The sequence below is a fragment of the Ruditapes philippinarum genome, unplaced genomic scaffold (genome assembly GCF_026571515.1).
Source record: "Ruditapes philippinarum isolate M1 unplaced genomic scaffold, ASM2657151v2 ctg6280_1_1_1_1, whole genome shotgun sequence".
Taxonomy (NCBI): domain Eukaryota; kingdom Metazoa; phylum Mollusca; class Bivalvia; order Venerida; family Veneridae; genus Ruditapes; species Ruditapes philippinarum.
The window spans coordinates 1,049-28,479 of NW_026864649.1; the positions used below are offsets into that span (position 1 = coordinate 1,049).

At 33.8% G+C, this 27,431-nt stretch overlaps 2 protein-coding genes across 2 annotated transcripts; one reads left to right on the forward strand and one right to left on the reverse strand.

Annotated features, from left to right (window-relative positions):
- Window positions 1-805: 805 nt before the first annotated feature.
- LOC132726397 (hydroxysteroid dehydrogenase-like protein 2) lies at window positions 806-10,769 on the reverse strand (the record flags this gene model as incomplete). Its single annotated transcript, XM_060711713.1, is given in 7 exon segments — window positions 806-1,015; window positions 1,398-1,595; window positions 4,265-4,366; window positions 4,819-4,922; window positions 5,289-5,502; window positions 6,028-6,191; window positions 10,609-10,769. Coding segments are annotated over 7 exon segments (1,009 nt in total), but the record flags the coding sequence as incomplete, so codon positions are not given.
- A 103-nt stretch (window positions 10,770-10,872) lies between these two features.
- Window positions 10,873-26,610, forward strand: LOC132726396 (sterol carrier protein 2-like). Its single transcript, XM_060711712.1, has 7 exons — window positions 10,873-10,938; window positions 16,269-16,413; window positions 17,088-17,315; window positions 17,846-18,263; window positions 20,520-20,676; window positions 21,152-21,353; window positions 22,780-26,610. Exons 2-7 carry the CDS (start codon window positions 16,302-16,304, stop codon window positions 22,944-22,946), a joined length of 1,284 nt encoding a protein of 427 aa, XP_060567695.1. The 5' UTR covers window positions 10,873-10,938; window positions 16,269-16,301; the 3' UTR covers window positions 22,947-26,610.
- Window positions 26,611-27,431: the final 821 nt, after the last annotated feature.

The window sequence follows — 27,431 nt, forward strand, 5'->3', positions numbered from 1 at the left end:
ATAATAATAATAGTAATAATAATAAATTAATTATAATAATAATAAAATTATAATAAATATGAAAAAATTATACCATCGACAATAATTATTATTATACTAACAGATTTGGAAACATATTTAATTATTATAATACTAATAACAAATAATAATAATTATATTAATTAATAATATAGTAATTTCTTAGAAAATCCTCTGGCAAATAGGTGAACAATAAAACAATAACCCTCTGGCAGCGAAAGGGTTAAATAAGCCTGTGGCAAGCTTTATAACATTGTTAGGAAAGGTCTGATTTTAATTCTATGTGCAATGACAAAAACATAAGAATTTATTTTAAGCACACGATATAACAAGAAACATGGCAATGTCATGAAACCAGGTTTTTAAACCAGAAACCATTTCTCTATTTTTATTAACAGCGTCCTTGACTCTAGGGGACCCAAATCCAATGGCAAGCAAAGTCTCCCTATAAGCTTCCTATAACCCAAATTTGATAACAATATCTTGATCCTAACTCTAGTTATTGACCAGAAACCACCTGTATGCGCCCGCTCAACCCATCGCCATTAGTCAATCTTATAACCAGGATTTTTGTATGCTGTCTCTTCATTGTCAACACTAGATGTGCAGTCTGTGTCAACACTAGATGTGCAGTCTGTGTCAACACTAGATGTGCAGTCTGATTATGGTCAGTATTTATTTTGATAATTGGGTCTGTCCTAAATGAAAGATGGAAATGTTTTTTTTAGATATTTAGAATGGTTAGGGTTCACAATAGTTTAACTGACATTTGTTCAGTTATGATTACCTTTCAAATCAAACTTGAACACACCGCCTACACTTTTCACCAAGTCTTCGTTCATCAAATTTTCCAACTGTTTGAACACTTGTACAGTAGCACCACCTTGTGCCGCCTTGTTTTCACCACCAAATGCTGGCTTTCCACCCTGCTCTACTATCTTTTGTCGCAAATACTCAGGGTCTTCCTCCAGGAAAAAGTCAGGCAACAGTGGTTTACCTGAAAAAATGTATAAAAACAACAGTTGTCTTACATGATGAATGCATACTTTATTTTGACTGATCAAGTAACATATTGCTCTACTCCTCAAAAAAGTTTCAAAATACACATTGTGGCTGTTGTCAGAATTCCTTGTTTTTTACCAATGTCATGATTAAACAATTTCCATATAGGGTGGACCCAAATCTGTTCCTCAGAAGGTGAATTACAAATACTATTATACAAAACTTGTAAAGTAAAATCAATAAAACATAAACAGATGTGCTCTGAAAACAGTTTAAGAAAATAGTTGACCCAAAGCATAAGTTTTACAGAAACAGATTTCAAGAATTTATCTGAACTCACATTATAACAGCAATTGGAAGCAGTATTAAGAAATTACCAGGACTCCAGGCATATTGGTCCATGTCAGTTATACCAGCTTTAATGAGGACCTCATCATCAATAGCAAAGTTGCCCGTATAGCTCGTATCTTTTGTCAGCATCACATATGCAGCATCAGACATGATTTCTGGCTTACGACACTGATCAGCGACCTCTGACCCTCCCCCAATCATCTCCATTGCTGCTGTATATATAGCTAGAATAAACAAAAAAAAACATGTTTAAATATTATCTACTAAATATAAATGGGTTATAATAAATGTAACTAACAGTTTTTTGCCAACAACAGTTAAAGCATTAAAGTACATTTTTATCTGTAGAGTCTATAAACAATCATATAATTTACAAAGTTTACTTTGTAAACTTTTACACAAAGAAAAATCTATTTCATTACAATGTTTTCAGGAAGTAGATTATAAAAAAAAAGTGTATCTAGCTAACTGACCATTATCTTGAATGGGATAGCTAGGTTAAACTTGGTTTATCAATCTGAAAAGCTTGTCAATGGACATAACTGCATTTAAGATATTTTTAAACAAATGATTAAAATTAACTCCCTTTCCAAATACAGTAAACTTCACATATAGCGAACACGGTTATAGCGAACTTCCGGTTATAAGGAACAAAATTTTTTGGCCCGAATTTTGCCCTTCTTAATTTAATGTAAAAAATTACGGTTACAGCGAACACGGTTATAAGGAATTATCGCTTATAAGGAACTCATTTTTTAGTCCCAATGCTATAAAAAGTACAGAAAATTACACTTTTATAACGAACTCCAAAAATATCGGCTATCCGTAAACAAATCACGCATTTTCTACTTTCGTTTTCATCGGCACAGATTTAAACTTGGCCGAGTGTAGCGGATATATTAGAAACAAATAATGACGATGACAGTCAATCGCCCGAAGACGAGATCTATTTATATGATCTGCCGGTTGTGTCAAAAAATGAAGCTATTGATTGTTTGCACAAGATTAGGTCAAATTTCGAGTCTAATGCACATGTTTAAAAATTTATTGGATATTGAATTTAACTTGAAGAGTTGTCAACATTCCCCAACCTAAATTAGCGACTTCTTCAAAGCAAAGTAATTATTTGTGTGCATGATACTGTATCGTTAATAAATAACAATATTGCATATATGGTACATATCATATAATTATCTTATAGATATATTTATAAATAAAAATTAAATAAAAAAATGAAATAATTTCTTTTTTTCTTCATTGAATCAATATAAGGGAGACAACAATGACGAACCCAAGAGTTATTTTTCTTAATCAAATGCTCTTCTAAATGGAGGACGATGGAAAGAATTAGTTCGTTATATGTAAAACTGTTCGCTATAAAAACTTCTGATACAAGGAACTAATTCGCTATATGCTTACAAGGAACTCCGGATATAAGGAACATATTTTGAATGTCCCAATGAGTTCGTTATAAGCGGAGTTTACTGTACCACTAAAACTGCTAAGCTATCTTCAAAATAAAAGATTTTAATAATATTTTGAAAACTGAAAAGTTAACTAACAGCCTTTGCCACTAGTATACAGCCAGGTCAGCCTACAATTCTTCACAGACTAAGACACTGTACTACTAGCTGACAAACTTTCATAACTTTTCATTTTTAAATCAAAAGTGTTGCTAACATTTTAACAGACAATCTTGTTGGTGGTGTAATGGATTGGCCTTGCTTAGTATTTGGAATATTCTATTTAAAGTTTAAGGGAAGGGATTTTCATTTCAACATTTGGCAACAGTAAAGAGCCTCAGGTCACACTCAGCACAGATGTACAGGCTGGCCTGGCTTTATACTGGTGGTAATGACTTATCATTTTCAGTTCCAGCAGGTTAAGCATTGAAAGGAATGCAAGTCTTGTATACCACAAAATATTGTCCCTAAATAATATTAACAGAAACAGCTATTTATTTACCAGTAATTGTTAATATGAAATTAGGTGATACCTATGATGTGGAAAGCTCTAAATAATGACAAGCCTGATATTTTCAGTATATAAATCAGATCTTTCCTGGGCTTATTATGTAGGTATTTTGTACCGTTAAATAAATATGAATGAACCTATCATCAAAGTGTTTGGATGGTATGTGAATATCTTGTCGGCATTTTTTAATCAGAGTCGTTAATACTATTTATCAAAATTGATATTAGAAATGTAATTACTTCGTTTATCATTATTACTTTAGTTTTTATCAATGATATTAATTCAGTTATTTTCTAAATCATACTTTTACAGTAATTTAGGACAGAAGACTGGGGCTTCTCCTAGCAACAGTCTATATTGTGTACACGCTTTTGTTAATTTTTTTTTAAACTCTAATTATAGCTCAAATATAGAATCAGTCCAAGAATTTTAAATTAGACATGTATTTTTTTTTAATGATTTTAATGTGATTTCAATTAACTCACACACATACATGTAATCTTTGAGCCCTACAACCCTCGTGAGGCCTGCAGCCCCAATCAGACTTTCCCACGTAATGGCAGAATAATTTGTATTCATTTGTGGCATTTATTATAAAAGTTTGGAGTTCATCTAATTGAATTAAACCACCCAGATTAACATCCTTGTTTTTGTTGTTTGATTTTAAGTAACTTAGACATTTTAAGGTCATGTGGCGACTTTCCAGCTTTACTAGTAAAGAAAAATCACACATTGTGCATTAGTTTGTGCATTAGTTTTAGTTAGAAGTTGGCACCTGAGTGGAACAACCACTAGAAGTCTTGTAGTTTGATTAGGGTACTATTCATAACTCAAGGTATCATAAATGTCCTAATTTACTACAGTCACACAATTTCATTTCTTACTCAAAAATTGTATGCAAATGATGAATACAAGTTACCTGTTCTAGGCCAGAGTGCATTTACAGCTATACCATCATCCTTCAATTCCTCTGACATTCCAAGTACACACATAGACATACCATATTTGGCCATTGTATAAGCTTTAAACAAAAAGTGTATATATTATATTTTTATTCATGTAAACAAGACAATTTTATAAGTGATTTTTTATAAATGATGTTTAATGCTACCCTACGATTTAGTAGTTGTTTTGCTGTTTATGGCATACTAGCGTAACCTCTTTAATAACCCTTCACCTGATGAATTTTTTAATGGACATTTCCAGCTTCTATTTTTAGAATTGTCCATTGTATAAGATATAAATTTAAAATTAGACATCCACTAGTATAAAACCTGATCAGACTGATGACCTGACTCTATACTAGTGACAAAGGCAGCAGGATAGGGGTTAAAAACAGAAATTCACTTTGAAGGAAACAAATCAAACTCATTCCAGCAAATTTAGTTTAGGGTCACTATGAATCAAAACAAACAATTACCTGTAGTTCAAAATCAAACCAATAGTTCCTAGTTATGTAGCAGATTAACTTACCTACATGTCCTCTAAACCATTTTTTATCCATGTTTAATGGTGGACTTATGTTCAGTATATGACCATGAGAACTTTTCTTCAAATATGGTAGACATGCTCTTGAACTAAAACAGAAAATATTATACTTCATTTGTTATCTAGTAGATTGATGATTTATACACACCAAATGCTAAGTTTGAAAAAGACATATTAAGAACACCAAATACATGTATAATGCTACATGTCATTTAGTAAAGCTACCTGTTAGTTGGAAATAACAAGATGAAACCTTAAGAGGGCCAAACTTCTATAAACTTAAGAGGGTTCATACAGACACAATATGGGGAGACCAGGTTCTATACTGTTGAAAGATAAATTTTGTATTTTGATACTGAAATCATTTTATTTTGAATTTAAAATTTTGTTCGAAGTTCAGAAAAAGGCAAATGCATTTCACATATTCAGCAGGCTAAGGGTTAATGAAAATTTACCATAAGTATGTGCCTCTCCCATTCACACCCATCATGAGGTCATATTTTTTCATTGGTGTAGCCATAGTTCCTGTAAGACTGATTGCACTAGCATTGTTCACTAGTATGTCTATACCTCCAAACTTGGCAACAGTTTCTTCTACAGCTTTCTCTACCTCTTTTTCTTCACGGATATCAACTATACATGGCAGGCACTTTCCACCTAAAGCTTCAACTGAAATCACCATTCAACAAATACAAATATCACAGCAAAATCCTAGTGCTTAGGAATGATGGTATAAAGGGCAAAATGTTTGGAAAGAAGCAAGGCCAGGTGGTCTAGAGAGGAGCAGTAACTTAGTGAAAACAAAGGAGCAGGTGGTAAGACGATGGTTCAGATCCCAGGTGGTAAGACGATGGTTGATCCCAGGTGGTAAGACGATGGTTGATCCCAGGTGGTAAGACGATGGTTGATCCCAGGTGGTAAGAGGAAGGTTGATCCCAGGGGTTACTGTAAACAAGTGACCTTCAAGTTGTAATGTGCTGCATTGATATTAATAATAATTCTAAATATACATCTTCAAATTGATATTTATATGCTGACAGCACAGTTTTATTTACATCCTGGCTTTCAAATTTCATTTTATGATACTATTTCCTTATTTATTTCTTTGCAATACAATGATTCATAATACATTTTGTATAAAAACAGTGCAGAAAAAGGTAAAACAATATCTATATACATAAGAGATGTACAAACCCTCTTGTGCTGCTGTATATATGGTACCAGGTAGTTTAGGGTGAGGTGTTGCAGTTTTAGCCGCTATAACAATATTAGCTCCATCTTTTGCTGCCTTTAAGGCTATACTTTTCCCTATTCCTCTACTTGCTCCAGTGATGAATAAGGTTTTACCTGCTAGCTTTCTGCAATGTTTCATATAATTTTCATATATCAATTATATTAAAATGCTTTATCACATTATGCCTCAGAAATGAATAAATTTTTACTTTTTTAGAAAGTGCAAACATGAACTTTTTAACATTTAAATATTGGCTTTTCAGCAATGCATGTTTAATGCTTGTTACCTGATAAAAGTAGTGCCAAATGTAAAATAATTAGTGAGAAAAGTAGAACAAGAGGGCCATGATGGCCTTTATATTGCTCATCTGTTTATTAAGGCATGAAGATAATGTTAGCAGATAAAATGTAATAATCTTAAACTGGTATCATAACATTCATATCTGCATCTGAAAAAGTGCAAATGTAAACAAGGTTTTCCAAAATATGGGCTCAGTGGCCTATTTTTTGAACACAGATGACCCACCTTGAACTTGACTTAGAAATCATTAAAACAACCTTGCTGACAAATTTCCAGGATATTTGGGCTGAAAATATTAACAATTAATGTTAACAATGGGCTCAGTGGCCTAGTTTTTGACCCCTATGCCCCATTTTCAAAGTTGAGCTAGAAATCAACATAACAACCTTTCTGACCAATTCCCAGGACATTAGAGCTAAATTGCCTCCAGAGTGTTGGTTTAAACATATTTATTTAAGCTCGATTGCGAAACAAGTTCTTCCAACTTATATTAATCACTTTCGAGTTGGCTTCCTGGAACCAGCCAGTACTGGTGTCGTATGAAGAAACATGGTCGTGACCCGAGTAGGGCTCGAACCCATGATCTCTGGGTTGAGAGGCAGACACCTTAACCCCTAGGCCACCGCTCCACAGTGTTAACATTGTTTTTCAATATTTGGGCTGTGTGACCTATTTTTTCACCCCAGATGACCCATTTTAGAACTAGAATTCGTCTAAACAACCTTTCTGGTCAATTTTTCTGGGTATTTGAGCGATTACAAGATTATTTTTTTTGCTCCAGTTGTAAAGTAGAATTCCAATTACAACAGGTTATATAATTATTTTATAATATTGTATAATATTACTCAAGAAGTAAATCATATATAATCTTCATACATATTTTTAAAGAAATATTAAGGGTTTAAGCTTTGTTACTTTAATTTAGATTTAAGTTTAGTTTAAAGTTTAATGATATCAAACATGTACTGTTTTATAGACATTTCATTCTTTTCATACACTAGTTTAATGTTGATTATAGTTGTATTAAGCAACATTGTAGAAATTATTGATACACTCTGTAACAGTAAAACTTAACTTAGCATGGCCTAAGACTCTTTATATACAACATAGAATGTTTCTACTTTTACTTATATTTTAAATTTAGTGAGATACATATTGTTAATTTAGCATTTGCGTGATTTATATATGTTTAAGTACCTAAATTCTATTTATAGAATACAAAGGGTTTAATAATTTTCAACACCACATTGACAACAGTGGTGCCAAGTGAGATAGCAGCCTGCTTCTATTTTTAGAAACACTTATTAACATATTTTTTCATCTCCAGAACACTCCCTAAATGACCCATGTTCAAACTAGTCCCAGAAATTACTTGAACAAACATCATGACCAAGTTTGATGACAATTAATGCAAAAATGTGACCACTTGTGTGTTAACAAACTAAATGTGGACGGGAAGACAGACAATCAATGACCCTAAAATCTCACCCTGAGCCAGCTCAGATGAGCTAAAAAAGTTGACTTTCATACCAAGCACTAAATCACCTAAAGAAAAATGGTTCAGGTAATCAGTCAATGAGTTACTTTTTGGAAATTATCAAAGTACACCAGCATAAAAATGTCACAAAGTAAACCATTTCGTAAATGCTCAGAAGTGCTTTCAGTACTTTGATTTTTGTAGTATTCTATTTTCATGCCGAACCTCAGTTTTATACTAAATCCAATGTAAATTATTGTATCATCTTTTTGTAAAATTCAGAGTTATCGAGTGAAATTACTTATTTCAGTATTTTTATTGATTGCTTAAATTTCTTGGTATCATTCCAAGCATTTTGACATATTTTTCATAAAATTCGGTCCAGTAATAAGAAAGTTAGATTTTTGTGATAAAGTGCAAATTTATTTATGTTCTATAAATTTGATATTACGGGCCTGTATATTTTGTTATACATGAGTTCTGGAATGCAAGAAAATCGTGAAAGTTATGTTTCACGCTTTCCACTCTGGGTAAATGCCAGCACTGAACCATCCAAGGTATATTGCTTTCAAATATGAAAATTTCAGTCTATAAAACAAGACTGTATAAAAATCTATATTTTGCACCCTTGACTTTGACCCAAGGGTTGTTGTGGCCAAGTATGAAGACAATACACCAACAACTTAGAAATTAATGATCCAGGTAAAAGTTAGCGAACAGCAATGGCTACAACAACGCTGCCAGGACTATACTTTTTTTTTTCAAAAAAAAAAAAAAAAGTCGAGCTAAACATATCATTAAAAAATAAAGGCTTAATAGCAAATGTGTAGAAATCTATTCTTGGCCTCCTTGACCTTGACCTACTAACCCCTAACTCAATTGATACAAGTTATCTTCCAATCAAATATAAAAGGCGTCTGTCCATGAATAAAGGCTTTATGGGCAAAAGTGGGGAAAATCTACTGTTAGCACTGATGACCTTGACCCAACTGACCCATTATCATCCCACACAATATAAAAAACATGATCATCAGTAAAAATAATGCAAATTTTGACATCCTTGACCTTGACCACTGACCCCTATCTCAATCAAAAGGCATACATGTGAACTTTTTCGATGATTAAGTAGGTGATTTTTCTTCAATAAGAGGGAGATTTTAGAATATGCAATAAACAAAGAAGAAAGTTCTGATATAAAAAAGAGGGACATTTCTTTAATTTGTGAAAATAGCCCTTATTTTAAGTAAAAATCATTGAAAATATGGCTAAAGAAAGTGGGAGCCTCCTGCTAAAAGTGGGAGAATTCACATGTTGTATCACACGTTCACATTTTATCATCCCCTCCCCCCCCTTCAAGATTGCTTTGCATTTGTCCTTGTGTCAGTTCTTAGACCAAATGGTTTTCAAGTGATAACTAGAGAACGCTTAGGCCTAGGAACTTCAAACTTGATATGATGATTGTTCATGACCAGTAGATGACCCCTATTGATTTAAAGGTCAAGGGGTCAACAGTCAAGGTCACATTGCCCTTGTAGGTATAAATGGTTTCAGATAAATAACTAAAGAATGCATAGGCCTAGGAACTTCAAACTTTGTATGTCAGATGATTGTTCATGATCAGCAGATAACCCCTATTGATTTTTTTGTGGAGTAAGCGGTCTCTAGGGTCAAGGTCAAGGTCACTGGTTTAAAAAATGAATATAAACATTTTTGCTCATACAGCCTTTATATTTTAGTTGATGTTTTAGTTTAATACAAACATGTCAAGGGAGGTCCTCCTTCTTTGGATGTAGTAAGGGGTAATTTGGGTCAAGGTCAATGTCACCAATGTCAAGGTCACCAATGTTAAAAATAGATTTTTACATTTTTAAAGGTGTATTGACCTTATTCTATTGACAGAAATGTTATTTATAATTGATAGAAACATAAACTTTGATGGAGTTAGTGGTCAGTTGGGTCAAGGTCACCAGTGCTAAAAATAGATTTTTACACATTTGCTCATACAGCCTTTATTAAGTGACAGATATATTTTATATTTGGTAGGAAGATAACTTGCATGGTCATCATTTTGATTGGGGTAGGGATCAGTGGGTCAAGGTCATTTGTGCTAAAAATAGATTTTTACACTTTGGCCCATACAGCTTTTACAGCTATATGCCCGCAGCCATAAAAAGACCAAAAAATAATTATGGGAGACGAGTGGCATGATCTTACACACAGTACCTAGTCCTATAAAGATGTATTGCTATATTTATCTATTATCAGGATATACATTGCCTTGAATTTTTTGTTAATAGTGTGAGCTCAAGCAGTACCAGCACAACAAAATAATAATTCCAACAGCTTAAATATGTATTAAAATTGTCTAAGTTTAAACGTGCTTTTTATGTAAATACACTAATATCATAAACATAATCGTAATCTAGTCCAACTAATTGTACTCCGCGACGAGATATTGTGCTATTTTCGTGTCTGGGCAATATCTCGCCTCTACGTTAAAGCGAGATTCTGCCCCAGAACGAAAATATCTCAGAATCAAGCTTTGGCACGTCAATATATTTTGACTAAATCGTAATCATAAATAAATGGGTGGGGTAGATTTGTCTTGGGCCGAATCATTCGATCCTTATACAACCGATAGATTTGCAAATAAAAAGAAAAATGGGATATAAATATGCAGTTTATATAATTAAAATGACGATTTCTGTTTATTACATGAGCCGCCATATAAACCTTACATTAAAGAGTAAGATAACAATTTTACCCGGTGTTTGCTGCCATTTTCTGTCAGTCTCCGTTGTCGGTTGTCGCTGGACTTTGTGACTTCAGGTATCAATTTTGAATGAAAAATGAACCACCAAGAATTGAATAAATTATTTACCTTCATCCCCTCAATTATCAAAACAAAGAAAAGAAAAAGAAAATTAAATATATTGGATATGTTTTGTCGTTACATTTATTGAATAAATTGTATTTCAAAATGCATTTTGCATATTTTCGTTTAAGAAATATTTCGTTTTGTAGTCTACCGACTTCAGAGGTCATAAAATATATCGTTCCTTGCAAATCACGAGCTTGAGAAGTAAACAAACAAGTATGCTAAAATTTATTTGATCGTCATCAACACCATAATACAAAATCGTCTTAATTTAACTTTATCAGTTTATGTCAAGGGATTGTGTAACACAGTATTCTAATAGCATTACTTTTAGACATTAAACTACAAATTTGTTTTGTTTGTTCATTACACTTTAATCGTCTAGCTTTATCTGTTTATAATAATTAAAGTACAGTACAGTGTATAATGTTTACTTTTCATTAATGAAGTCTTCTTGTACATGCCACACACATAGAATTCTCAGAAGACTATGAGTTAGTAGGCCCTACTGATTAAAACATCTAGAAAGGTGAACAGTTTGAGTTGTTCTTCATAACAATATGGTTGATGAATTTCTTGACATAGGCTAGTCCAATATATTAGACGTTACAGGCTTGTTATAGTTTTTGTCGGTCTAGTCCAATATATTAGACGTTACAGGCTTGTTATAGTTTTTGTCGGTCAAGCCTGACGTCTAATAGTTATTGCTCAAAAACGCATAGCATCATAAAAAATTCCAAAAATGTCTATTGTCCTGCCTTGCAAGCTTTATTCAAAAGATTATCATATTTTCTTTCAATTTCATGCTCAATCATACACAAAAACTGTCAAACGATGTACTTATCAATTTAAAATAAAATATAAACATCAATCTATTTTTGTCTGTCAGCCATACTGGTTAAGCAAGGTGCTTTACAGATTGATTCCAAATTTTTGAACGGAAAAATATATTCGAACACACTGACGGTGCATGGGCAATTATTTCGTTAAAAAAATATTCCGTTAGATTGTTCTGACTCAGTTAAACGCTTGCATTTGAATTAGCCAATCAGATTTCGCGCACTTTACGGCCGCCATTTGTTTATCGGCTGTAAAAGGAATTGAAATACATGAGAGGATTTAATCGTGATTTTTCGGATGTGACAGTTTAATTATTTTGACAAAAGGTATTTATTTTTTAGTTTTGTTCATAAATAGGTCAAAAAATATGTAAATACACGCTGTCTTCATTGTTTTTCGTTCCGCCCGATTTTCTGGCGGAACATGCTATGGGTTTTTGAGCAATTTCGATATGACGTTGCTTTGCCCAGAAGCAAAAATATCTCAAAGCGACGTCATATTTATAGGACTAGACATAGGCCTACTGAGTAAGAAAAATATACTGTAGACACTGAGGTTTAATTAGTCCTGAACATCAAGGAATAGCTTTTGACCATGGTTTCATGTTAAATGCCAAGGTATAGGCGACTCCACTTTCTTTTGCCTATCTGACTGGTAGTCAGACTATTCTCTCCCTTACCAGTTCCTTCCCTGACGTTTCCTCCCTGACGGTTCTCTCCCTATTTTGGGGGAGAACCGTCTGCATGTTTGCAAGTAAGCAGACAGTTCCTCCTCATTTTTATTTATATTAATACATTATTTTTGAAGTATATAGATGTTTAATAAATGGATAAGTTTATTATTAAATAATTATTAATTGAAATAAATTAGAGAAAAAAATATTTCATTGAAGTGTTTAGATGTTTCATACATGCATGGCCATTGGTATGTTAATGATTAATTGATATAAATTAGATTAAAAAAAATAATTTTAGCACATAAGTATATTAGACTGATTGTTTTATTAGATCTAAAGTATACTTTTTCATGTGTTTAGTCATTGAAAATAATTATTGAATAATTTACTTGATTAGGATAATCATTCCATATTAATTATTGTTTGAGTTTTTTTATTTGCTTTTTTTAAAAATAAGAAAAAAAATCATAAGAAAAAATGATTTATGAATTTTAATTGCTAAATTTCATTCTTTTGTATAATGAAGAAAGGAGTTCAATACACATTTGCATTAAGTTTGCTGTCAGAGATAATTAAGGTGTTTATTAATTAATTATTCAAGACTCAAGGTGTAATCTAATGATTAAACTAAATGTGAAAAGGTGTTGATAAATAAATATTTATTAGTTATTTGGTATTATATATTGTTTCATGTTAATGACTACATGTTCTTTAATAAATTTTTTTATGAAAGTAAAAGTGAAATGTGATTGCATACCAGTTGTTGCTTATTTATTTTCTATAACATACTTGTTATCACCTTATTAAGTAATTCCCTATTTAACAAATGAATGAATATCCCTAGACTTTAACATAATTAGAGGTGTATATCAATCACTGTCAAATAATCTTACCTCTCACAATGAAGGTGTTAATAGGATTAAAATACCTGAAAAAGGTGTTTAATTTACAAACACTTTTCAGAATCAAATAAACATAAAACATTAAATGCTCTTAATGTCAAATACATTCTTTTAATATAGTCTTCATTAAGAAATATTAGAAGTAAAAACTAAAATGATAAATAATAAAAAAATTGGGGGAGAACTGTCTGCATATTTCAAATTTGGGAGAGAACCATCAGGGGAGGAAACGGTTTGGGAGAGAACCGTCAGGGAGAGGAACTGGTTAGGGAGAGAATAGTCTGTCATTCATCTGACTTCAGGTTTGTTTGATACTGTTCTAAATGTGGCAGATTAAATTTCCCCCTTCCTCTCTCAGAATCCTTAATTAGTCTATTTTACTCCTCTTCAATCCCTCAGTAATGATGAAAATATTAATTCCCATCATCTAGACTGCAGTCACTCTAGACCCATAACAACTGCCACTCTGTAAAAAATGAGATTCCCAGTCTACAACAGTTTATCACCAAAATAAAGCCAGCCATACTAAGCTTTACAGAAACTTGGCTCAAACCGGAAATAAATTCTTTGGAAATTTTTCCAGACCACCTGAATTTTAATATATATGGGGATGATAGATTAAATAGGCCAGAAGGGGGGACGCTGTTAGCCATATCATGATCTATTATGTAGGGCTGGGGCGAGTATCTGAGTACTCGGATAATCACGAATCAAAGTGAAAAATCGAGTTTGAATATTCGTAAGCCCAGAGATCGTGCATCGCGATCTATTTTTTTTATATACATTCACTGTTTCTCACACTCATAAAATCGAGAAAAATACGATTTGAGTATAAATTATATGAAGTTTACCTAAATACAATTTGCCGGTTAAAGACCATGTACCATGATGCTGAGCTAGGAAGTAATTGGTTTAAAAAAAAATACTCAGTCATCCAAAGAATAAAAACATAAACCTAGTTTATATTTTATATGTTTAATGTTTAGTATTGTTTTTTTAAATAAACATGTTTTTGTAACGAATGTACATGTTTTTATGGGTGTGTTGATAACAAAAGATTTGTGGTTCCATTTGTGAATCGTAAGTGCTGAATCGTGGTTCGGATCGGATCATCACTTATCCGACGATCCACACCCCTACTATTATGAGCCAGGAACAGCCCCACCTCTAATCAAATTGTAACGCTATCTGGGCAAAGATTACTAAGTACCCTTAAAGGTATAAGAAATATATATATATTTCCTCTTTTGACAAACCTCATGAGAATGATGAGGAATCCCTTAATCAACTCTGGTCAACCCTTAGTAAGATCCCAAGGAATAGCTCAGTTTGGAACCTTGGTGATTTCAACATGCAAAGCATAAAGTGGTCAAATGAATCCCTAAAAGATGGCCGTAGGCACAAGAGCATTTATGTTGCCCTTTTAGAAAACCTTCTAACAGCCTCGCCATTTTTTAGCAGAAACATCCCTTGATGTCGCCCCAGCCAGTGTTATATCCTCGTAACTAACTCGTTTCATGTACTATAACTATTACATATTATTCTTAATTATACCCCCACAAACGAAGTTTAGGGGGGGTATATAGGAGTCAGCTTTTCGGTCGGTCGGTCCGTCGGTCGGTCCACATCATGGTTTCCGGACGATAACTAGAGTTGGGAATGAGGTATTGTAATCAAACTTGGTATATAGCAACCTTATATGGAAACTCCGGTTGGTATTGCATTTGGACCCCCCGGGGTCAAGGTCAAGGTCACTGTTACTAAAAATAGAAAAATGGTTTCCGGACAATAACTAGAGTTAGGAATGAGATATTGTTATCAAACTTGGCGTATAGCAAGCTTATATGAAGACCTGGGTTGGTATTGCATTTGGGCCCTCTGGGGTCAAGGTCACTGTTACTAAAAATAGAAAAATGGTTTCCGGACAATAACTTGACTTAGGAATGACATACTGTAATCAAACTTGGTGTATAGCAAGCTTATATGAAGACCTGGGTTGGTATTGCATTTGGACCCCCTGGGGTCAAGGTCAAGGTCACCGTTAGGAAAAATAGACAAATGGTTTCCGGACAATAACTAGAGTTAGGAATTAGATATTGTAATCTAATTTGGTGTAAAGGAAGCTTATATGAAGACCTGGGTTGGTATTACATTTGGACCCCCTAGGGTCAAGGTCACCGTTACAGTGTTACTAAAAATAGAAAATGGTTTCCGGACAATAACAAGAGTTAGGAATGAGATATTGTTATCAAACTTGGCGTATAGCAAGCCTATATGAAGACTTTGGTTGGTATTGCATTTGGGCCCCCTGGGGTCAAGGTCAAGGTCACCGTTACGAAAAATGGTTTTCGGACAATAACTAGAGTTAGGAATGAGATATTGTAATCTTATTTGGTGTATAGGAAGCTTATATGAAGACCTGGGTTGGTATTGCATTTGGACCCCCTAGGGTCAAGGTCACTGTTACAGTGTTACTAAAAATAGAAAAAATGGTTTCCTGACAATAACTAGAGTTAGGAATGAGATATTGTAATCAAACTTGGTGTATAGCAAGCTTATTTCGAGACCCCAGTTGTGATTACAATTAATTGAAATATTTCTTTGTACACAGTTGATAGTTTGTGTTCAAATTTTTCTTCAGACTACTTTTTTTTCAAAAAGTCAAAGTTGTTGGTGGGGGTATTAATCACCTTCAGTGATAGGTCTAGTGAGAGTTTGTAACCCTTATTAATTTTGATATATTTTGTTCATGGTAAATCTGTTGTTTGACACTGAAGTAAATAATCATGGGGCTGAATATAAGCATGTATATCTATAAAAATAACACAATATTAGAAATCTTCAACCAATCGGAACTATTTTTTCATTACGAAAATTAATGCGCCTGTCATTTGACAATCTTTACGCAGTGTCTCCCCTTAATTTTTTGGCGTTAATGTACATATGAAGGGAAGTAACCGCTTTGAGAAGTTTGGACTACTTTCGGCATTTGCAAATAAGAATATCAGGGTCTGAAATTTCGCTATACCATTAAAAAAATCATGTAAAGACCTTTTTATACTAAAAGACTGTGAAAAGTCAGTGGGCTTTTATTTCTCTATAGATAAAAGGACATGTTATTTTTTTAGAAAAGTGGAGAAAAGTGAAAAAAGATCATAAATATGGCTGCAAAAAGCAAATCCAAAAGAGTTTTTGTTGCTGGGACAGGATTGACCAAATTTGAAAGGCCAATGACAAAAGACTGGGATTACCCAGACATGGGTAAACAAGCTGGTTAGTATGTTTATCATCTTTGCAGTTATATTTCCAATCCTTGAAGATGATTCAGTATGACATTATTATCGTTTGTGGTACAAATGTACAAAATGTATTTAATATTCCTTCTATTTGACCCTTTTCTACTGTATAATCACTCTTAAGATATTTTGCCTAGTTTTCAAATTTGTCTTTTGACAGCTTCATAACATCTCATCTGCTTTCAAAATTCCATTTTACAATGTATTTAGTTTTGCCGATTGTTTTCTCGTTTAGGACACAATCATAATTTTCATTCTTTAATTTAGGGATTACACATTGCTTTTCAAGGAATGGCACAAACATGTTTCATTGAAGGTTCCATGACGGACACATGTGGATTTTTCTAAATTTAAAATTTCATCATTTCATCTTTAAATGTTGAAATCTACTTAAGCAGGGGCTAGGGGGTATGAAGTCTGTGAACAGACTAGATTAAACTTAGCCTGTAACATTTTCAGATTTTGCTCCTTTTTTTGGCATTCTTTAGGGATTCCCTTTTTCTGTGTTACATGTATATTACATTTTGTGTTATTTTTTCAGGTTTAGAGTTGTCATTTTGTAAGAATAAATTTGATATTTCCTTGTAAAGCAAGAATTGTTGTAATCTATGTTAATAAAAAAACTTATATTACAATAATATTATATCACAGGATTGGCTGCTCTTAAAGATGCTGGTCTGAAATACAATAAAATCCAGTCTGTTGTAGCAAGTTATTGTTATGGGGAACCAACCTGTGGTCAGAGAGCTGTATACCAGCTAGGACTTACTGGGGTACCAGTATACAATGTAAACAACAACTGTTCATCAGGTTCTACTGCACTAATGATGGCCCGCAGACTGGTACAGAGTGGTGTTGAGGACTGTGTACTTGCTTTAGGTAAGTTTATTCCTTGCTTCCTTCTTAAGATTGGTCAAGTACTTTTACTTATAAAGAAAAAGAGTAACTGGACTTGGTCATCTTTCTTTATCTGTTTATACTTTATAGATCTTCTCTAAAAACGTTGTACTTATGACTAATAGAGGGTCAGTATAAATATTTTGTATTTTATGTAATTTATTGAAACTTTAAATGAAAAGATCAGTAGTTTTCATTGACAGTCCTTAACTTTTACTTGACATTTTTATATAGTAAAGCTTGATTATATAAGGTCCAGCACACACACACTCCCTTTTCTTATCACAAAAAAGTAATAATCAAGGCAGTTAAAAAGGGCAGTTCCAGTGGTAAAAGATAATTTTAATCAAGTTGTTAAATGTTATAAAAGTTGGGAATTTGATGTTTCTTTATGTATACACTTATTAAGACATATAATAATTTTGTTTTTACAGGTTTTATTTCATACCATTGTGTAGATAGTAAGATAACTTTATAGCTCTAACAAATTAATGCTTGATATCCTGTTGTAGGATTTGAGAAAATGGAGAAGGGTTTATCTGAAAGGTATACAGACAAAGCGTCCCCTGTGGCAGTACACATGAATCACATGGTTAAAATAGGCGCCAAACCAGGACTTATTCAGCCACGCATGAACAACATGACCTCTGATGTCATCAAATTGTATGCTTATGCAGCCAGAGAATATATGAAGAAATTTCCTCACACAAAATTGTCAGACTTTATTGAAGTAGCATATAAGAACCACAAACAGAGTATCAATAATCCAAAAGCAACAATGTCAAAGGAAATATCAAGGGAGGACATTGGTGGTAAATTGATGTTATGTGAACCAATTACATTTTGGATGTCAGCACCTGTGGCTGATGGAGGTGCTGCGGCTATTGTATGCAGTGAAGATTTCATGTTAAAAAACAATCTTCAAAACAGGTATAATATTTATAATACTTAAGCAACTTCCAAAGCACCTATCAAATATTGCCATTCTGTTTTTAGGTCGACTTTTTTTTTTTTTTTTTTTTTTTTTTTTTTAAATAGTAGAGGTATTGCTATAGTCGCGGCGGCGTTGCCATTGCCGTCCTCAAACTTGTACCTGGATCATAACTTTTTTTATTTCTTGGTGTATTGTCTTCATACTTGGCCACAACAACCCTTGGGACAAGACCTTTCAGTAGACCACACTAACCTTGACCTTCATCCATTAAAGACCTTGACCTTTAAGGTTAAAAGTCCAAATTTTGCTTGTTCATGCTGTTATTGGCTGTAACTTTGTTATTTTTGAATGGATTGTCTTCAAACTTGAACATAATAATCTTCAAGGATATCCCTTAAAAATAACCAGACAGACCTTGGCCTTCACTCATAAATGACCTTGACTTTGAAGGTCAAATTATTGAAATTTTCATGTTTTTGGCTATTATTGGCTGTAACTTTGTTATTTTTGAATGGATTGTCTTCAAACTTGAACATAATAATCTTCAGGGATAACCCTTAAAAATAACCAGACAGACCATGACTTTCACTTATTAATGACCTTGACTTTGAAGTTCAAATTATTGAAATTTTCATTGTTTTGGCTGTAACTGGCTGTAACTTGCTATTATTGAAGGGATCAACTTCATATTATAACAGAACATACTTAAGGACAAGACCTTGTTGTTTATCAAACACTTGGGCTCATTAATGACCTTGACCTTGAAGGTTAAATTACTGAATTTTCTCAGATTTGTGCATTAAATGACCATATATATTTATTGGTGTGTGTGTGTATATATATATAGATATATCATCATCTTCACCACGTGACACAACCATTTGACACCACATGTCTCCACCACGTGACTCCACCTCATGACACCACCACACAACTCAACCATGTGACACCACTGCGTGACTCCACCTTGTGACTTCACCCAAGACTCCACCATGTGACTTTACCACGTGACTCTACCACGTGACTTCACCACGTGAAGCCACCACATGACTCGGTCTCATGACACCACCATGTGACTCCACCACGTAAATTCACCAAGTGACTCTACCACGTGACTCCACCTCGTGACTTCACCATGTGACTTCACCACGTGACTCCACCACGTTACTCCACCACGTGACTCTACCACCTGACACTACCACGTGACTTCACCATGTGACTACCATGTGACACCACCATGTGACTCGGCCAAGTGACACCACCACATGACTCCATCACGTGATTTTTTCACGTGATGAAGTCATGTGACTCTACCACGTGACTCTACCATGTGACACCACCACATGACTCCACCACATGACTTTACCACGTGACACCACCATGTGACTACGCCACATGACTACCATGTGACACCACCTAGTGACTTAACCATGCGATACCACCACATGACACCACCACATGACTTTACCACATGACTCCACCACATGACACCACCACGTGACTCCACCATGTGACACCACCACATGACTCAACCACGTGACACCACCATGTGACTTTACCACGTGACTCCACCACTTGACTCCACCACGTGCCACAACCATGTTGCTCCACCACGTGACTCCACCACATGACACCATGTGACTCAACCACTGACACCACCACAAGACACCACCACGTGTCAACCACGTGACACCACCACGTGTATCTATTTATAAAATTGCATGTTTCTATTTATAGAATTTTCTATTTATAGAATTGCGTGTTTCTATTTATATATATATATAATTTAGTATATTTATATATACAAAATATATAGACAAAACTTATGTGACAAGACAGACAGATTAATTTTATAAAAAAGGAAACGTTAAAATTTTGTTCGAACATTTCTTTGTTTGCTTTTAGAGAAAGCAAAAAGTCGAGCGTTGCCCCGCCCGGCGGTGGCTCTTGTTAAATATCCTTACAACAATATCTGTAGTATCAGAATCTGTGTTTTGAATGGGGGACATCCATAACCAAGTGGTTAAGATTCCTGACTGTATTAGTAACCATTGTGTGAATATACTGACAGAGAATTTGTTTATATGTTATATTTGCTGTTAAATGTTTGAAGAACTGCATGACTAATTAATAGAAACACAAGGTTTTCTTCTACCGATAAGATTATGGTAGAAAGTTATATATGTATGTATACACTGAGACTGGCATGATGTATGTATAAGTATATATATTATCATTGTTTATGTTAACAGAGCAGTGGAGATTGTTGCACAAAGTATGGTAACAGATCTACCATCAACATTTGAAAAAAGTTTTATGGATTTGTCTGGGTTTGGTATGGCAAAGAAGGCAGCACAGCAGTGCTATGATGAAAGTGGAATGACATCCTCGGATGTTGATGTTTTGGAGGTAGAGTAAAGCTTTTTTAAGCAAAGCTGTATTTAGATTGATTTTGACTTATAAATTTAACTTATATAAGCTTATGTTAAGAGTAAATGTTGATGGACATGATAGTAGGTGTACATATTTCAACAATTTCTGTCGAAGGGTATTTACTATATATAATGAAAAAAGTTCAGCATGTGTATATATTTTGGAGGAGACATTATTAGTTATACAAGTTGCTGACAGGATATACACGAGAATATAGCCTGAGTTAGATAAATATGACCCGAGGCCCTAGCAGAGGGTCATATTTATGTCAGTAAGGTTATATTCTCCTGCATATCCCATCATTACTTGTATAACAAATTTATAATTGCACAAATTGTTATTGACAATAGTTTCATAAGAAAACCAAGCAACTTTCAACGGCCACAATAAAAGGAATTCAAGTACAGAGTGAAAAGTATAATTTTTTGTGTGTGTGTGTTTTTTTTTTCAGGTTCATGATTGTTTCTCCTGTAATGAGATGTTTATGTATGAGGCGTTACAACTTACAGGAGAGGGAAGGGCCGCAGACTTGCTACATTCTGGCAAGTGGCGAAAAAATAGCAAAGGAGGAGATCAGTTTGTACTTGGTGGACGATGGGTCGTAAATCCATCTGGAGGACTTGAGTCTAAAGGGCACCCAATAGGAGCTACAGGTAATGTTGATTATTCTGTACTTCAGAAGTAAGGTACATGTACATGATCAAATATAATCATGGACAAAACTTTAACACCATAGTCATGCTTATACCTGTATATCAGATTTTGATATGTCAGATATTAAAAACTTGTGTTTAAGTCCTTGTGACATGTATCAGATTTTGAGTTTTTAGCTCACCTGTCACAAAGTGACAGGGTGAGCTTTTGTGATCGCTTTTCGTCCGGCGTCCGCAAACTTTTACTTTAAATGACATCTCCTCATAAACCACTAAGCCAATTTCATCCAAACTTCACAGGAATGTTCCTTTGGTGGTCACCTTTGAAAATTGTTCAAAGAATTTAATTCCATGCAGAACTCTGGTTGCCATGACAACCAAAAGAAAAAACTTTAAATATCTTCTTCTAAAAAAACCCAAAGAGCTAGAGCTTAGATATTTGGCATGAAACATCTTCTAGTGAGTGTCTACCAAGTTTATTCAAATAAAAGCCCTGGGGTCAAAATTGGCCCGCCCCAGGGGGTCATTGATTTTCCCTATATGCATATAGTAAAAACATAAAAAATCTTCTTTAAAATAACCAAAAGAGCTAGAGCTAAAATATGTAGCATGAAACATCTTTTAATGGGTGTCTACCAAGTTTGTTCAAATAAAAGCCCTGGGGTTAAAATTGGCCCCGCCCCAGGGGGTCATTGATTTTCCTATATTCATATAGTAAAAACTTAAACATCTTCTTTTAAAGAACTCATAGAGCTAGAGCTAAAATATTTAGCATGAAACATCTTCTAATGGATGTCTACCAAGTTTGTTCAAATAAGAGCCCTGGGGTTCAAAATTGGCCCCGCCCTGGGGGTCATTGATTTTCCTTATATGTGTATAGTAACAACTAAAAAAATCTTCCTTGAAAAAACTCAAAGAGCTAGAGTTTAGATATAAAGCATGAAGCATCTTCTAGTGAGTGTCTACAAAGTTTGTTCAAACAAAAGCCCTGGGGTCAAAATTGGCCCCGCTCGGAGGACATTGATTTTCCTTATATGTGTATAGCAAAAACTTCAAAATCTTCTTTGAAAAAACCCGAATAGCTAGAGTTAAGAAATTAAGCATGAAGCATTTTCTAGTAAGTGTCTACAAAGATTGTTCAAATAAAAGCCCTGGGGTCAAAACTGGCCCTGCCCCAGGGGTGTCAGTGTTTTTAACTATATGTGTAAAGAAAAAACTTCAAAATCTTAAGCAATCTCTACCAAGTTTGTTCAAATAAAAGCCCTGGGGTTTAAACTGGCCCCGCTATGGGGGCCTATATACAGGTGAGCAACTTCAGGGCCATGATGGCCCTCTTGTTTTAATATAATGTCAGATTTTGAGTGTTTGTGTAATATAATGTCAGATTTTGAGTGTTTGTGTCATATATATATATTATGTATTGTAGGATTAGCTCAGTGTGCAGAGCTGGTATCACAGTTACGTGGAGAGAGTGAGAAGAGGCAGGTAGATGGTGCGTGTGTCGCACTTCAGCATAATTTTGGAATTGGTGGGGCAGCTGTTGTCACCATGTATAAAAAATATACACCAAGTGTTGCTCAAGCAAGGCTTTGAAAACGCTGATATTCCTTTTTGGAAGCAGACATTTGTGATAGCATGATTGTGATGTACAAGTCATACCATGTGACTATAAAGTACATGTATTAACCTTTAGCCTGCTGGTGGTAATTGAATCTACCCATGTGACCAGTGCAGACCAAGATTAGCTGGCACTTCCTTGCCTTCTGATTATGATCTGCACTGTTCAATATTCAGTCAGTATTTATTTTGAAAATTACCCTAAAAATGTTGAGTGATTTTATTTAAATTGAAAGATGGACAAGTCTATTTAAAATAATATACAGGTTAAGGGTTAAAGATATTTTATGTCAACCATGACATACGTATTAAGCAGATACATTTTCATGCATACTGTAAAATCATATACATGTATTATTGATTGGGCAAAATTTAATTTCAAAATGACATATATTGTTAAATGATGTTGTTCTTTTATTACATAAATGTATGTATGTTATAGAATCAGTTTTCTATTTAATTTTATCTGTAAACGTCTGCAAATTTTCAGTTTTCTATTTTACATAATGTATCTATTAAAAGTCTTTTTTTACTGTTTGTTTATCTTTAGAATTGGGCATAATACAAATAAAGATATAATAACCTATTTGGCGGTAATCATTTAAAATGGGTAAAGGTTGCCTAGTGGTAAAAGTGGTCTAGTTCACAACTCAGGGATATTGGGCTCAAGCCCTATTCTGGTCACAATTATGTTTCTTTATATTATACAATCACTGGTTCCTAGCAAACACGTGGTTAAAATCAGATTTAAACTTGATCAAGCTTAAATAAATATGTTTCAGGTATGACTATCCTAATGCATTTCCTCTGCTATGAAGAGTATCTAAACAGGCTACAAATGCATTGAAACTGAGGGTTGTGGGTTCAAACCCCATAGGGTCAACTCTTTTTTTTCTTTCTTATTTTTCTTTTAAAATTTTTTGTGTATTAGTTGGATCTCCTTTTGATAGAAAAAGTGTTTAATTTTGATTAAAAGAAGATCAACTAATATACATCTGAGAAAATTTGGGCAATCTTTGAAAACAGTCCCTCAGTTGGGTAAATTTTAGGTATCTTTTACTTTTTTCTAAGCAGGAAAATGTGTTTAAAATGGGAGAGGTAGGGTAACATTTTCCCACATATTTCAAATGTTTTGAGAAGAAACAATCATTTTGCTTCAGTCATTTCTTAGCTGAGTGTTATCATTAGGAAAACTCATTTCAGAAGAATGATATTCCAAATCATTTAGAGATACCTAGTTTCTGAAAAAAGGCCTTCTTGTTTCCAATCTGTAGTTCAGAAAAAAGTCCATAACTCGTAAACTGTGTGGTAAATTTCGTTAAATATTTTGCATACAGGTGTCCTTTAAGGCAATTTTTCAGTTCCTAATAATGCCCGTTAGGGTAGTCATACCTTAATTAAACCATAACTGACTGCGTTTTATTTTCAATTATTAGGTTGTACTATCAAATTAACTTCTATGATTTTATTTAGAATCATCTGGCTGTTTAATTCATTCTTAAAACTAGTTTTATTCCTTTGTATTATTTATCATGTTAAAGAATGCTTTACACATAGCAATTATTACCTCCACTTGTCACTATTTTGGGGGTCACTCTCAATATATCATATGCTGAGAATAAGATAAAAATCTCTCTTACATAATATTATTTTGCTGCATATGTATAAAAGAATTTGAGAATTCATGTAAAACTTCTGTTTATATTGTTTTTTGCATATTTTGTCAGTTATATAGATTATTGACCCCAGAATTGAAGGTAAATATAGTAAAAATTTGGAACTGATCAAAATGTATATGGAATGAATTATTTGTAAGCTAAATTTAATAGCTGTTCTGTTTACTCAGGGGATATTTCACTTATATAATAGTATGTTTCACTCATGCTGTTGGGTGTTTCACGCTGGCTGTTGGGTGTTACACTCATGCTTCATGCTGTTGGGTGTTTCACTCATGCTGTTGGATGTTTCACTCATACTGTTGGGTGTTTCACTCATATGGTTGTGTGTTTCACTCAGACTGTTCTGTGTTTCACATATGTTACTGGGTGTTTCATTCATGCTGTTGGGTGTTTCACTCATGCTGTTTGATGTTTCACTCATACTGTTGTGTGTTTCACTCATATGGTTGGGGTGTTTCACTCAGACTTTCTGTGTTTCACATATGTTACTGGGTGTTTCACTCATGCTGTTGGGTGTTTCAGTCATACAGTTGGGTGTTTCAGTTGTAAAGTTGGGTGATTCACTGAAGCTGTTGGGTGTTTCACTTGTGCTGTTGGGTGTTTCACTTGTGCTGTTAGGTGTTTCACTCATACTGTTGGGTGTTTCACTCATACTGTTGGGTGTTTCACTCATGCTGTTGGGTGTTTTACACATGCTACTGTGTGTTTCACTTGTGCTATTGGGTGTTTCACTCATACTGTTGGGTGTTTCACTCATGCTGTTGGGTGTTTCACTCAAGCTGTTCAGTGTTTTACACATGCAACTGTGTGTTTCACTTAAGCTGTTGGGTGTTTCATACATGCTCTAGGGTGTTTCTACTTTACTTTGAAATGAAGTACATGTTTAAGATGTTCCTTATTTATAAATTCAAACTATTTCAGCCCTAATACTTCTGGATAACTTACCAGCATTAAAGAATTTAAAGTTCCTGGCTTGATTCATGGAGGGGAGGGGCACAGAGGGAGAAACATAGGCACTCCTTAAATATACATCAATTATATGATGGGCAACATATAACTGAAACAGTTGAAGTTTGTTTTTAGATAATTTAATTTTAAAACAAGGATAAAATAGCCTTCGTTATTTAACTGATGCGTGTGTTTAAAGATGTTCACTTATACAAAAGTCAGTAACACTGGGCACAAAATATTTGTTATTCAGAATGACTTTAATGATATTGATTATGTTTGTTTTACATAAAAATTTTGTCACTAAAGCAGCATGCCTACAGATTATTTCAACCTTTGATGAAAATTAAGAAAGAGTTCTGAAAGGTTAAAAATTTGTTAATGTACATGTATAAATACAGCAACTTGTGGAAGCTAAGACACCTAGCATTCACAAAAATTGCATACAATATGTCAAGATATAGAGGATATTGAATGATTGTAGTTTAATACTAAATTTATTGAACAAGTGGAATAAAATCATATTATGCGAGCCTCTGGCGAGCTTAATATTGTTTTATTCAACAAGTTCAATAAATTTAGTATTGAATCTACACGATTTTAACATTCTTTTTATCACATATATAAAATAAAACAGTAAACTGTTAAAATGAGTAATTTTTCAATGATGGGCCTATTGTGTAACGCTAACATTAGTGAACTTTAATGCTATGTTTCTAGATAGCGTAAATGACGTCACATCAAAGTGTTATTACACTAGTGTAATATCGTTTTTATTAAATGGCTTTTTTGCACTCCTGCATCGCAGTTTATGTGATAAACTAACATATAGCTTGTACGTTATTAGAGGAGAAATGGTAAAAAAATAAAGTTATTTCAGTGACATCTTGAAATAAAACAAGTTTAATTTTCTTAAATAAGCATCTGGAGGCATGCCACTTTAAATGCATATTACATATTTATTAAGTGGTGCAAATATTATTTTATATCAATAAACATATATAAAAAATAAAGATTTCACCAGCTTTGTCATTTTTTGTCCTCAGGAATGTCAGTGGAGCTGCATTTTTTTTTAAAAAATAACCCTTTGCTTTATGTCAAACATAAAGATATGAAATTAAATCAGATTTTTATCAGATGTGGTTGACATACAAGAAATAGAATGATATAATATTATCACTGTTTACATGTCAGCTTTAATAAACAGTATAGTCAAGCCAGCTTAAACTTCTTTGCAGTCTACCTCGGTGTATATTTACAAGGTATGATCGTGTAGAAAGCTGTAATAAAACTACCGGGACTATCCTTGCATTTAGCTGTTTTCACATTGTAAACTAAGCCGCTTGCATTACACAAGTTTTAACTGTATGTACATAGTGAAAATCAATGATTCCCCTCCCCACTGAGTGGGACAAATTTTGACCCCAGGGCTATAATTTGAACAATACTGGAAGAGGTCCACTTATAATGCAATGTTGCTTGCAAAAATCTAACCTCTAGCCTTTGTGAATTCAAAGATGATTTTTTAACATTTTACTATATACATATAAGGAAAACCTATAACCCCTGGGGCAGCTAGAGGAAAAATTTGAACAATTTTGGTAGAGGACCTATAGATGATATCATATACAAAATATCAAAGCTCTATTAGCTTTGTACCTTCAGACAAGAGAATTTTTATAGATTTTACTATATGAACATAATGAAAATCAAATACCCCTGGGGCGGGGCCAATTTTGACCCCAGGGCTTTAATTTAAACAATCTCGGTAGAGGTTTACTAGACAATGCCTTTTGCAAAATATCTCTGTTCTAAGCCGTGTGGGTCTTTACAA

What these genes read in the sequence shown, in the direction of transcription:
- LOC132726396 (XM_060711712.1), top strand. Translation starts at nt 16,302, where the DNA reads ATGGCTGCAAAAAGCAAATCCAAAAGAGTTTTTGTTGCTGGGACAGGA. An exon ending in AAAAACAATCTTCAAAACAG is followed by an intron (nt 18,264 to 20,519) that starts GTATAATATTTA and finishes TTATGTTAACAG; the next exon opens with AGCAGTGGAGATTGTTGCAC. An exon ending in CGGATGTTGATGTTTTGGAG is followed by an intron (nt 20,677 to 21,151) that starts GTAGAGTAAAGC and finishes TTTTTTTTTCAG; the next exon opens with GTTCATGATTGTTTCTCCTG.